Source organism: Schistocerca cancellata, chromosome 2 (genome assembly GCF_023864275.1).
Source record: "Schistocerca cancellata isolate TAMUIC-IGC-003103 chromosome 2, iqSchCanc2.1, whole genome shotgun sequence".
Classification (NCBI taxonomy): Eukaryota; Metazoa; Arthropoda; class Insecta; order Orthoptera; family Acrididae; genus Schistocerca; species Schistocerca cancellata.
The window spans coordinates 686,501,435-686,515,827 of NC_064627.1; the positions used below are offsets into that span (position 1 = coordinate 686,501,435).

Consider the following 14,393-nt stretch of genomic DNA (forward strand, 5'->3'; position numbering starts at 1 on the left):
TTAGATTCAGAATGGGGTAGAGGGCCATCAAGGGTCCGATTCATAGCTGCCTCATAACATTTCGATGGATACCCAGAAAAGTGTGACGTCAGTATTTGGATCAGTCCAAAAAGAAGCTTTAGTAGACAGGTTCCTACAGCACTACGAACATCGCCAACCTGTGTCGTCGCCGGTAGCGATCACTTTGAACGCAAAAAAAATGCAATTTCGATTAACTTTCCTAGGACAGGAGGCAAACTTAGTTTATGTTTGCGTAGCACATGAAGGACAAACATAGAGAGTCGTCTATCCTAAAGTAGCGGGCTCCGAAACAAATAAATGTGTTAGCTCTTAACGTCAAGTACAGACAATGGTTATCGGAAGACTATATCTCGAATCAAGGCATGAAATCGACAGAGCCTTTTTAAGAAAAATCGTCTTAACTTTTTTTGTTGGAAGTAATCCTCAAGCTTAAAATGATTGAATAAAACACGAATACAGATGTAATAATCTATTGCTCACGGTAAAATTGTCAGCATCTAATGCACTGAATGAACATCATATATAAAAATTAATGTTGTGGGGAAGTTGTTGCAGAACGTAAATACTTTTGGATTAAAGGAGACCCCTCACCGAAAAGCAGGAGCGTTGAGTTGTTGATAGGCGTAGGCAAAAGAAAGAAAATTTGCTAGATTTCGGAGGTATCCTTTGACGAGCTGGAGTAAAATACACACACACACACACACACACACACACACACACACACGCACACGCGCGCGCGCGCGCGCGCGTGTCCGAAAGCTAGCATGTTTTAGTTTTTTTGTGTGATCCTATGGATAAATAACATTTGTGCTTTTCTGCGAGCGGTCCCCTTCAATCCAAAAGTATATGTAAAAATTATATGAACGTGAATCTAAACCACTCTCATCCAATCATCCTGATTTAGGTTGCCGTTATTTCCCTAAATTACTTCAGAAAAATTCCAGGATGGTTCCTCTGAAAGGGAACGGTCGATTTCCTTCACCATCCTTTCCTAATCCGAGATTGTACTTCGTCTCTAATGACCTCGTTATCGACGGGACGTTAAACACTAATCTTCTACTCCCGAAACACAGTCAACTTGACGTTTTACATCACACATTGTTTTTAGAACATACCATGCTCGTATTAGATGCAGGTTGGATACACCAGTAATAACCATAACGTGCAGTAACGTGCACTTGTATAAGAGGCAAATTCAATACGATATTCAGTGGTAACAGCAACAACAAACATGAGACATGTTTTACACTTGTAGGAATACATAGAAACATACAATTAGTATAGATTTTTTTTTTACAAAGTAATCGTGAAGTTTAAAATGTCCCAAGGAAACACAAACAAAACTCAACCTATCACTCATGTTAAAAATGTTAGCAAAAGACACATGGAAGGAACATCATATATAAATGATATCTGATCCTTAAACAAATGCAGATTTAAAGCGCTACACCGAAGGATCTTTTTTTAAGACATACCATACTCAGATGAGATGCAGATTGAATGAAATGAAATGTACCAGTAAAAACCATAACAAGCAATAATCACAATTACATATAGTACAAGTAAATAGTGAAACATGAAATCTAAAGTTAAAAGTTGTGACAAAATTAAAAGCAAGAACATACCTTGGGTAATACAATCGTAGTCAAATGTAAAATACAAAAGGGCATCGTTATACCATGTAACTTGTAAATGTTTGTGTGGCCAGTCAGACTAACTTTTTTTATTGGCTTTCGGGAGGTGTCCATACAGCCATCTGAACAGTGTAGTGTCAATTATGACGATACGAACGTATGGACAACGACTCACCCAATCCACAAGCGGAAAAAATGTGAACGCGGCCTGGAATCGAAACAGAGCCCCGTCGGTTAGTAATCCGCGGTTCTGATTGCGCAGCTACCGAGACAGACGTCGGACTAAGTTGGCTAAGTTGACTAACACCCATTCAAAGCCGCAACGTAGCTGACCTCTGCATGCACTCACGCAGGCCGAAGCAAAAACTGACAAAGTAGCGGCCGATGGCGTGCAAGCACAGTTAATACAGATTGACAAATAAAAAATAATAAAATATAGCGTAGTTACAATTATGTGCAAAAAGTAACTTAACAAAGAAAAGCCGGCTGGGGTGGCTGAGCGGTTCTAGGCGCTACAGTCCGCAACCACGCGACCGCAACGGTCGCAGGTTCGAATCCTGCCTCGGGCATGGATGTTTGTGATGTCCTTACGTTAGTTAGGTTTAAGTAGTTCTAAGTTCTAGGGGACCGATGACCTCAGATGTTAAGTCCCATAGTGCTCAGAGCCATTTGAACCTTTTTTTGAACAAAGAAAACTATAGGAACAGAAGGCAGGAAATTGTGTCAATATTAAATACAAGCGAATTACAAGCAGAAAGTAAAACAGAAATATGGCCTGCAGCCACAACGTAAGTAGTCTTAACAATCATTACATTGCTATCACACCGTGCTACAAGATCGAATTATCAGACACGACGAGAAGAGAGCTGTTGATGCGGCGCCACCTCCAGCGGCGTAAATGTGATCCGGCTTGCAATCGTTCGCGCACGCACAGCAACTTGTCAAGTTAATTTAAATATTGCAGTGTCCTTTCAGCACACAACTGTAACTATCTTACCCTTTATTATTTGTATTTATCGGTCTATGTAACTTTAAGTACTTGCGCGCCACCGGACGGTACTTCTGACCCTCGCCAGTGCACGTAGAGGTCAGTTATATTATGGCTGTAAATGGGTATAAGTCAAGTTAGTCCCACTAGACACAAAAACATTTACAAGTTACGTGGTGTAGCGATGCCCTGTTTGTATTTTATGTTTGATTACGATTTTACTACCCACCCTACTTTCTTGCTTCTAGTTTTGTCACAGCTCGTAACTTTATATTTGGTCGTTCGTATGTTCCTACAGCGATTCACTGAACTATCCTGTTATACAACTGCAAGTTATTGCATGTTATGGTTTTCAGTGATACATATAGTTTTGTTCAAGCTGCGTCTCATACAAGCAAGTATCTTTAAAAAAAAATTCCTTCGCTGTGACAATTTAAAATGATTTAAAATGGCATGTAGTTTAAGTTCAGACAATTTTTATATATGATGTTCTTTCCACATGTCATTCGCTGACGTTTTTACCACGAATGATAGCAAATTAGCTTTTGTTGTGTTTCCTTGACACATTTTAAGCTTGACGATTCCGTTGTAAAAAAAAAAGTGTAGAACCTGTATCATGTTTGTTGTTACTGTTATCTAAATTTCTTATTTAACTTGCCTCTTATACAAAGAGCAAGTTAATGCATGATCTGGTTATTACTGGTATATCCAATTTTTGCTGAACCTGCGTCTAATACGAGCATGATATATCTTAAAAAAGTTTCTTTGGTATGACCCTGGTAAGCACTATATGATTCACATCCATATAATTTTTGTATATGATGTCCATTTCGCACGTTAGTTGATGACAACACCATTGTATCTGCGTTTCCCTCAAAAGTTTAATGACTGAATAAAAAAAAAGTTTTTCTAAGCCGATTTTCTGTTTTCTGTTTTTGCGTTTGTTCGGCGCAGATCTGAGGTTGACTGCACTGACAACTGTATCTAGTCCAGTCATCCTATTTTACCATTTATGTATGTTCGCAGTCTGGGTGTTTAAAAGACTTTTGAAGAAAGATTTTTCACATTTTAATTTCTCCTCTCTTTCTCCTTTCTTAACAATGTCAGGCATTACTGACAAAAACTGGGTGGATGAAGCAACATTAATCAGTTGGGACCAGCTACCAACATCACAGAAGAAGTGCCAATGTGACGCAGACAAACTGGATCTTCAAATTAGCACGAGTAATCGCGAGTAGCGTGCAATACTCATAGAGAATGGAAGTATAGCAGCGAAAGGAATTTTGAGACTCTGAGACGGACTAGTATATTTGCAAATCTGTACCCAAATTTATTACTGTTTTTTTTTCACTGTATAGGTGTGCTCTGAAAGCCTTAAGTAGTGAAGAATGAGTACGTAAATAAATAAATAAACCAGTCAATCAAATAAGTACTGCAAATGATAAATATATATGGAGGTTAATAGAGCTGATGCTAGGAGAAATTTGATCTGAGGAAGCAGACGAAAAGATCTACATCTACATCTACACCCATACTCCGCGAGCCACCTGACGGTGTGTGGCGGAGGGTACCTTTAGTACCTCTATCGGTTCTCCCTTCTATTCCAGTCTCGTATTGTTCGTGAAAAGAAGGACTGTCGGTATGCTTCTGTGTGGGCTCTGATCTCTCTGATTTTATCCTCATGGTATCTTCGCGAGATATACGTAGGAGGGAACAATATACTGCTTGACTCCTCGGTGAAGGTATGGTTCAAATGGCTCTGAGCACTATGGGACTCAACTGCTGTGGTCATAAGTCCCCTAGAACTTAGAACTACTTAAACCTAACTAACCTAAGGACATCACACACATCCATGCCCGAGGCAGGATTCGAACCTGCGACCGTAGCGGTCGTGCGGTTCCAGACTGTAGCGCCTTTAACCACGCGGCCACTCTGGCCGGCTCGGTGAAGGTATGTTCTCGAAACTTCAACAAAAACCCTTATCGAGCTACAGAGCGTCTCTCTTGGCAGAGACTTCCACTGGAGTTTATCTATCATCTCCGTAACGCTTTCGCGATTACTAAATGATCCTGTAACAAAGCGCGCTACTCTCCGTTGGATCTTCACTATATCTTCTATCAACCACATCTGGTACGGATCCCACACCGGTGAGCAGTATTCTAGCAAGAAGTGGGTGAAAAGTGTACTGTAACCCACTTCCTTTGTTTACGGACTGCATTTCCTTAGAATTCTTCCAATGAATCTCAGTCTGGCATCTGCTTTACGACGATTAATTTTATATGGTCATCCCATTTTAAATCACTCCTAATGCCTACTCCCAGATAATTTATGGAATTAACTGCTTCCAGTTGCTGACCTGCTATTTTGTAGCTAAATGATAAAGGATCTTTCTTTCTATGTATTCGCAGCACATTACACTTGTCTACATTGAGATTCAATTGCCATTCCCTGCACCATGCGTCAATTCGTTGCACATCCTCCTGCGTTTCAGTACAATTTTCCATTATTAAAACCTCTCGATATACTACAGCATCATCCGCAAAAAGCCTCAGTGAACTTCCGATGTTATCTATAAGGTCATTTATATATATTGTGAATTGCAACGGTCCCACGACACTCCCCTGCGGCACACCTGAAATCACTCTTACTTCGGAAGACTTCTTTCCATTGAGAATGACATGCTACGTTCTGTTATCTAGGAACTCTTCAATCTAATCACACAATTGGTCTGATAGTCCATATGCTCTTACTTTGTTCATTAAGCGACTGTGGGGAACTGTATCAAACGCCTTGCGGAAGTAGAGACACACGGCATCTACCTTAAACCCGTGTCTATGGCCCTCTGAGTCTCGTGGACGAATAGCGCGAGCTGGGTTTCACACGATCGTCTTTTTCAAAACCCATGCTGATTCCTACAGAGTAGATTTCTAGTCTCCAGAAAAGTCGTTAAACTCGAACATAATACGTGTTGCAAATTTCTACAACTGATCGACGTTAGAGATATAGGTCTATAATTCTGCACACCTGTTCGACGTCCCTTTTTGAAAACGGGGGTGACCTGTGCCCTTTTCCAATCTTTTGGAACGCTACGCTCTTCTAGAGACCTACGGTACACCGCTACAAGATGGGGGGCTAGTTCCTTCGCTTACTCTGTGTAAAATCGAACTTGTATCCCATCACGTCCAGCGGCCTTTCCTCTTTTGAGTGATTTTAATTGTTTTTATATCCCTCCGTCATCTATTACGATATCTACCATTTTGTCATCTGTGCGACAATCTAGAGAAGGAACTACAGTGCAGTCTTCCTCTGTGAAACAGTTTTGGAAAAACATATTTAGTATTTCGGCCTTTAGTCTGCCATCCTCTGTTTCAGTACCATTTTGGTCACAGAGTGTCTGGACATTTTGTTTCGATCCTCCTACCGCTTTGACATAAGACTAAAATTTCTTAGGATTTTCTGCCAAGTCAGTACATAGAACTTTACTTTCGGATTCGTTGAACGCCTCTCGCATAGCCCTCCTCACACTATATTTCGCTTCGTGTAATTTTTGTTTGTCTGAAGGCTTCGGCTATGTTTATGTTTGCTGTGAAGTTCTCTTTGTTTCCGTAGCAGTTTTCTAACCCGGTTGTTGTACCACGGTGGCTCTTTTTCATCTCTTGCGATCTTGCTGGGCACATAATCATCTAAAGCATATTGTACGATGGTTTTGAACTTTCTCCACTGATCCTCAACACCATCTGTACCTGAGATAAAACTTTTGTGTTGAGCCGTCAAGTACTCTGAAATCACCTTTTTGTCGCTTTTACAAAACATAAAAAGTGACAAAAAGCAGATTTCTCTATTAGATTTCTCTAGTAGAACGAGCTTAATGATCATGAAAACATTTTTCCGACTGCCGCCTGAAATATTCGACGTCTGTCTGTTTACAGCCGACGACAGCTTACTGACCATACATGGTCGCAATGATTCTTAAATTCAGATATACCGAGAGTCGTCTGCATGAGATGACAGCATGGAAAGTCAAAATCTTCCCGTTCCCGAATTTATGATACGCCGAAGAACATCGTAAAAAGTTAATAGACCAGTGCATGATAAAGACATGTCTATGCCAAAACAAAATATTTAATTTCATTTTGAGACAATGTATTATCGTGAAATAGGGGAGAGAGAGTCACGAATGTGACACGCGAGTTGATGTAGCAATCACTAAAACAAAGGCTGTTTCGTTGCGGCGAAATCTTTTCATGAAATTTTAATCACCAAGTTACTTCCACGGATAAGAAAATATTTTGTCAGGTCCCATCTACAATCACCCTTAGGAGCAATTTGGCTGACCCAAATTCTGCCAAAGTTGTTTTGACTACGCTGCAGGAGTTTCGCTGGGAAGGCCTTACACATCCTCCGTACAGCCCCGATGTCTCCCCATGTGATTTCCATACTTTTGGAGCCCTGAAGAAAGGCCGTCGATTTGCTTCGGACGAAGATCTGCACACCTGTATGCAGTCATGATTCCGCAGGCGACAGTAAACATTTTTCCATGAAGGCACTGACGATCTTGTCTCACAGTGGGATAAATGTATTAACAGTTACAGCGGATACTTTCGAAATAACGAACAGTTTACTTAATTTTTCTCCATATGCCTCGTTTTCATGTGACTGCCTATAATACAGGGTCTCTCTCTTCTGATAATCTCCAGGCGCATTTTCGCTGGAGTTTCAGCTGATATTTACAATTTTATTTTTGCACTGTGTAGCTGGAATCAGCCGAAACAAATAGTGGTCATCACGTCTTCAGTGTGACGCTCAACGTCGACGGAAAGTGTGTTTTTTTTCCTGTTACAAACAAAATGATTTTTAAAGCGGCATTTTACGTCCCCATTCGACAGAGCGGTCCCAGTTTAGTCTAGTGCGATATTTGTTTTATCGATATGTATTAAAAGTGACAGTAAAACACGAAAAATAAACAGCAATCCAGCAGTGACTCTGTATCACTGCGTGCTTTGCGGAAACAATCAATGCGGGCCAGGGCATTGCCGTCGCTGCTAGAGTACTGCTCTTCTTCGTATTTTGCTGTCCCTTTAATACATATCGATAAAAAATATCGCACTTGACTAATCTGGGACCGCTCTATCGAATGGAAACGTCAAATGCTGCTTTAAAAATCATTCTTTTTGTTATGGAAACAAATCGACGCTTTCCATCGACACTGGTAGTCGCAAGAAAGACATGATTAGCAGTATTTGTTTGGGCTGACTTCAGTTACACAATGCAAAAACGAAATTCCAAATATCTGTTGTAACATCGGAGAAAATGCGCTTCACAACTCTAAGGAGAGACACTTCGCATTTATTTCTGGCTACTGATGACAACTTTAAAATAATAAAGGCGAAAGGCGCATGCCGTGAAAAACTCGTTTCATTAGGCTGTAATTATTTCATGCAATAAATACATAATAATAAAATATTATTACACGCAAGTGAGGATGACAGGACAACAAAAGCTTAAGATGTCACTATCACTAGCAGTATTATACACATTATCACAAGAAACTATCATTACTCTGTTACTTCCTAGAGATTCCTTTTTAAAAGCTCCATTACTGAATCCCGCCATGTTGCACTGAATTAACGATACAGTTCACATAGCAGCTGCGTAGATGTAATGTTAAACAGACTCGCTGTCTGTATTACCAAGTTACCCAACTGTAGGAACGAGATCCACAGGTAACTGCAAAAGCACTGAAAAGTTCGAATGGATTTTTTTTTTTTGGAGAACATGACACGACAAACCATTGTCAACATATTTTGGAAAATGAATTAAAAATACTTGCAATTAAGAAAAATACAAAATACAGGTGACATTTTGAAGAGGGGAATCTCTGTTAATATAGTGACCTAAATTACCGAACAGAATTTTGTCACTTTCTGGGTCGGGTCTTTTTTAAAACTTCATAGGTTCTGGTCGCGTACGCCTATGAGATATCGCGCGACGCTACGAAACTCCGAGCACGAAGCAAAGTCTTCCCACAGTTGGCAGCGGAAACTCGCGAGCCATTATCAAAGCGATATCTGTGTCAACAATGAACAGCGTTTCATATTCCGGACAGTACACTGTTTTAGTGTCATCTGTTTGGGATCGGCTGAAATTGTTCTAGATTAGGAATGGAATCGAAAGACAATTGTTGAAGTTCGGCACAATCTAATATCGCGGTAATGAATGTCGATATGATCATTAATCAGTCCAGTTTCTTCTCATTTAACAAGCTCTACCTGGTGTAACAATTTTTACTGTTTTTCTTTAAAGAAGACACCGCCATTTGTATTGTTGTTTCTTTAATTACGACCCAGGTTTCGGGCTTTTATGTCATTTTCAAGTGATTGAATTTATGTCATTAATATATATTGTAGGACATCAAGGTCAAAATTGGCCATAAACTAAAAAAAATATTCGCTCCCCGCGAAATGCCAGATGTAAAATCATCAACTTGTTAAAAGATCAATAAATAATAGTGGAAGCACGCCATATTTAATAAAATCAGGTTTACTGTGGTATAGTTTATATACCAAAGTACACCCGTCTTTATTAAATATGACTTGGTATTATTTACATACTAAAGTACACCTGTTTTTATTTAATATGACGTGTTAATTTAATAAAAACAGGTATACTTTGGTATATAAATTACACCAAAGTAAACCTGTCTTTATTAAATATGACGTAATCCTACTATTATTTATTGATGTTTTTACAAGTTGATGATTTTATATCTGGCATTTTGTGGAGAGCAATTTCTTTTTTTTAGTTTATGACCAACTTTGAGCTCGATGTCCAGCAATATTTACGAGGATTGCTCATAAAGTAATGCAACAGTTCTTTATTGGACATAATGAGAATTACGCACACGGAAGAACGGTGTTTATCTACAAGCCCTATTTTTCCACTTAATCTCCATCCCGTTCTGTGGCCTTCCTCCAGTACTTGACAAGGGCCCTGTCGGTACCAATACTTGTGCTGGTGGCGGAGCCAGTGCTTCACTGTGTGAATCACCTCCTCATCGTCTTCAAAATGTGTTCCACTGCCGATTCGTAATGTGTCTGTCCTCGCGAATGACAACCAGCTCGCTGCAACACGTCAGGCGTGACAGCCGTGAATGGTCTCCCCGACCGCTGCAAATCGTGGAGCTCCGGCGAACAGCCTTCTGATGACTTCGCCCTCCGTGCCCAGCGACTAACTGTACTTCTGTCTATAGACTCCATTGGCTTTGCACAAGCGTTTGAGAATATTCCCCACAGTTTCTTTCTCGGCAGAGAGAAATTCAATGACGGCACGTTGCTTGTAACGTACGTCACCTAGAGACGCCATTTTGAAACTCTCCTGCAGCTACGCTATCTGTCGGGAGTGACGTAAGCTTGGCGCGCTAACTCACAAGGGAAACTCCCCATCGCACCCCACTCAGATTTAGTTATAAGTTGGCACAGTGGATAGGCCTTAAGAAACTAAGCACAGATCAATCGAGAAAACAGGAAGAAGTTGTGTGGAAATATGAAAAAATAAGCAAAATATACAAACGGATTAGTCCATGTGCATGATAGGCAACATCAAGGATAATGTGAGCTCCGCAGCACCGTGGTTAGCGTGAGCAGCTGTGGAGTGAGAAGTCCTTGGTTCAAGTCTTCCCTCGGGTGAAAAGTTTACTTTCTTTATTTTCACAAAGTTATAATCTGCCCGTTCGTTTCATTGACGTCTCTGTTCACTGTAATAAGTTTAGTGTCTGTGTTTTGCGATCGCACCGCAAAACCGTGCGATTAGTCGACGAAAGGACGTGCCTCTCCAATGGGAACCGAAAACATTTGATCGCAAGGTAATAGGTCAACCGATTCCTCCACAGGAAAACACGTCTGATATATTCTATACGACACTGGTGACGGCATGTGCGTCACATGACAGGAATACGTTGTCGATCCACCTAACTTGTACACTTGGTGAATGGGTAAAAAGATTCTTCTACCTTGCCCGATTTAGGTTTTCTTGTGGATGTGATAATCACTCCCAAAAAAGTGATGAAAACGTGTCACAAACTGAAAATAAAAAGTTAAAATTTTCATCCAAGGGAAGGCTGGACCTCTTATTCTGTAGCTGTTCACGCTAACCACGGGACTATGGCAATCCTGACCTTTCTCTTTCCTTGTTGTTCCCTATCTTGCGCATGGACTACTCAGTTTGCATATTTTGCTTGTTTTTTCATAGTTTCACACAACTTCTTCCTGTTTTCTCGATTGATCTGTGTTCAGTTTTTAAAGGCCTATGCACTGTGCCAACTTATAACTAAATCTGAGGGAGGGTGTGATGGGGAGGTTCCCTTGTAAGTAGACTTAAAGTAATACATACGTAACATTTGGCATTCGTAACATTGTTTTCGGCCGAGAAAAAAAATGCAGTGCTTTACTTTCTGGGCAACCCCCGCATTAATGGCATAAATTCAATCACTTGAAAATGGCATAAAATCCAGAAACCTGGGTCGTTATTAAATAAACTACAATACAGTCAAATGGCGGTGAGTTCATTTAAAAATTGTTGTTTTTTTACTGTTTCCGTGGAGGGATATTTTCCATATTTTCTTCTATTTGACTTCAGAATCTTAGCTCAGCGTGTATGTTTACAATTTTTACGTCGTGTAATTTACATTACTTGCCTCTGTAGATTATAGCCTTAGTTTATCAAAACCTGGTCATGGCTTTTACATTAAACTTATGCAACTAGTTGGCTGTATACTTTGTACACTGAAATTTCATTTACGGTTGCTACTGTTAGCCATGTTTAAAACTCTGAAATATTTCGAATTAAAAGGAAAGCACAGTTGAGTCTTCTCTGTTGTGAGTTACATGATGATGATGGTGTTTGGTTTGTGGAGTGCTCAACTGCGCGTTCATCAGCGCCCGTACTAAGTTCCAGGTTTTACACATTCCAATTTTTTTTACACAGTCCAGTCTAGCCACTGTCACGAATGATGATGATGAAATGATGAGTACAATACAAACATCGAGTCCCCGGGCAGAGAAAATCGCCAATCTGGCCAGGAAGCGAACCCGGAGTTACATGATGATGATGACTTTATCCGATTATGTTGTTGTTGTGGTCTTCAGTCCTGAGACTGGTTTGATGCAGCTCTGCATGCTACTCTATCCAGTGCAAGCTTCTTCATCTCTCAGTACCTACTGCAACCTACATCCTTCTGAATCTCTTTGGTCTATTCATCTTTTGGTCTCCGTCTACGATTTTTACCCTCCACGCTGCCCTCCAAACTAAATTGGTGATCCCTTGATGCCTCAGAACATGTCCTACCAAACGGTCCCTTCTTCTTGTCAAGTTGTGCCACAAACTCCTCTTCTCCCCAATCCTATTCAATACCTCCTCATTAGTTATGTGATCTACCATCTAATCTTCAGCATTCTTCTGTAGCACCACATTTCGAAAGCTTCTATTCTCTTATTGTCCAAACTATTTATCGTCCACGTTTCACTTCCATACATGGCTACACTCCATACAAATACTTTCAGAAACGACTTCGTGACACTTAAATCTATACTCGATGTTAACAAATTTTTCTTCTTCAGAAACGCTTTCCTTGCCATTGCCGGTCTACATTCTATATCCTCTGTACTTCGACCATCATCAGTTATTTTGCTCCCCAAATAGCAAAACTCCTTTACTACTTTAAGTGTCTCATTTCCTAATCTAATTCCCTCAGCATCACCCGACTTAATTCGACAACATTCCATTATCCTCGTTTTGGTTTTGTTGATGTTCATCTTATATCTTCCCTTCAAGACACTATCCATTCCGTTCAACTGCTCTTCCAAGTCCTTTGCTGTCTCTGACAGAATTACAATGTCATCGGCGAACCTCAACGTTTTTATTTCTTCTCCATGGATTTTAATTCTCAAAATATCGATGTTTACGATTTAGCGGCAGGACAAAAGTCGATTAAAATATCGCGTAACGAATTTCGATACATCGACGTATCGCTGTCCGATACTCCAAACGTATTCTAGACGGCGCCGTTGCATGAGAGGGGGCGACACTCACCGACTCGCCCGCAGCCGCTGACCTTCCAAGGCCAGTCGCAGAGGAGGCGCGACTCGTCGAAGACGAGTCCGAAGGGGCAGCGGAACTCGTAGGCGGTGAGCGGCGTGGCGCCGTCGCGCGCGTGGTCCAGGCACGCGAAGAACCAGCGGCAGTTCTCGGGGTCGGCGTAGTAGCCCTCGGCGCGCGGGCAGGAGTAGCGCAGCCGCGGCACCGGCGCGATCTCCGAGGAGCCGGAGCAGGGCGCGCCGCGCGGCAGCGAGCCCGGCCACACGCACACCTCCCAGCGCTCGTCGAACGCCAGGCCCTCCGGGCAGTCGTACTCGAACACCGTGAAGTCGCGCGCGTACTGGTTGAACTTCACGCACCGGTAGAACCTGCGGACCGAACACTTGTGCACTGCATTTCGGCCCTTTACGGACATTGCTTACAACTGCTGTACAAACTACACTGAAGAGCCATAGAAACTGGAACACGTGCCTAATATCGAGTAACGCGCCCGCGAGTACGCGGAAGTGCCGAACACGACATGTCATGGACTCGACTAATGTCTGAAGTAGTGCTGGAGGGAATTGGCACCATGAATCCTGCAGGGCTGTCCATAAATTCCTATGACTACGAAGGGGCGGAGATCTCTTCTGAACAACACGCTGCAAGGCAGCTCAATAATGTTCATGTCTGGGAGGTTTTGTGGACAACGTAAGTCTTTAAACTCAGAAGAGTGTTCCTGGAGCCATTCTGAACGTGTGGGGTGTAGCATTGTCCCGCTGGAATTGCCCAAGTCAGCCGGAATGCACAATGGACATGAATGGATGCAGGTGATCAGACAGAATACTTATGTACGTGTCATCTGTCAGAGTCGTATCTAGATGGAGGTTATAAAACGACTTTTATCGTGACATCTTGGGTTGTCGGGTGTTCTGCCGGATATCAGCGTCGTACTTGCAAGATATTTCGGTCACGAGCTACGTGACCGAAATATCGTGCAAGTACGACGCTGATATCCGGCAGAACACCCGACAACCCAAGATGTCATTAGATCGCCGGGAAAGCCTGAAGAGACTTTTATCTTAATAATGTGAATATTTATATATGTGTTTGGAGAGAGAGAGAGAGAGAGAGAGAGAGAGAGAGAGAGAGAGATTGATTTTTGATTGAGATTTTTACTTTAAGTCGTAACTGGTACCTGAATTTTGGTTGCTGCCTCCTTCAATGATCAGCTTCTGCGCCAGTTGGTGACGTATTATTATATAGAGGAAGTTATTGTTCTTTGAGGATTAAAATACGACTCTGTTAGTTACTTGGCCGTATTGCGGATAGCTTTCAGCCCAAGTTTTCGTAGCTTTTCATATCTCAGGGACCACTGCTGTAAGTAAATAAGATCAAACAGCAATCTGCTTTTCGTGAGAAAAGCAGACTGCTTGGCACACAAACTTCCTTCAAACTACACGTCCTGCTACATCAAAATTGGTCAGTGGAGTTCAGAACCATACTATTGGACAAGTACATAATCCAATTACTGTAATTAAGAAATTATGAGAGGTTGTCACTTACTGAATGAAAACTATAGAAAATGCATTTCTTTTCCTGTATTTTAGTGAATTTTGTACACTTACAATTCTGTCGATTGATAAACGGCGACGACAATGAAGTTCACCTCCTTTTCC

General features: G+C 41.4%; 1 protein-coding gene across 1 annotated transcript in view; it reads right to left on the reverse strand.

Moving 5' to 3' along the window:
- Positions 1-14,393, reverse strand: part of LOC126157560 (uncharacterized) — a 203,785-nt gene that overhangs the window by 38,136 nt on the left and 151,256 nt on the right. The window contains exon 12 of the mRNA XM_049916383.1: positions 12,730-13,103. Within this exon, the coding sequence (XP_049772340.1) occupies positions 12,730-13,103 (374 nt within the window). The remainder of the gene's footprint in view (positions 1-12,729; positions 13,104-14,393) is intronic.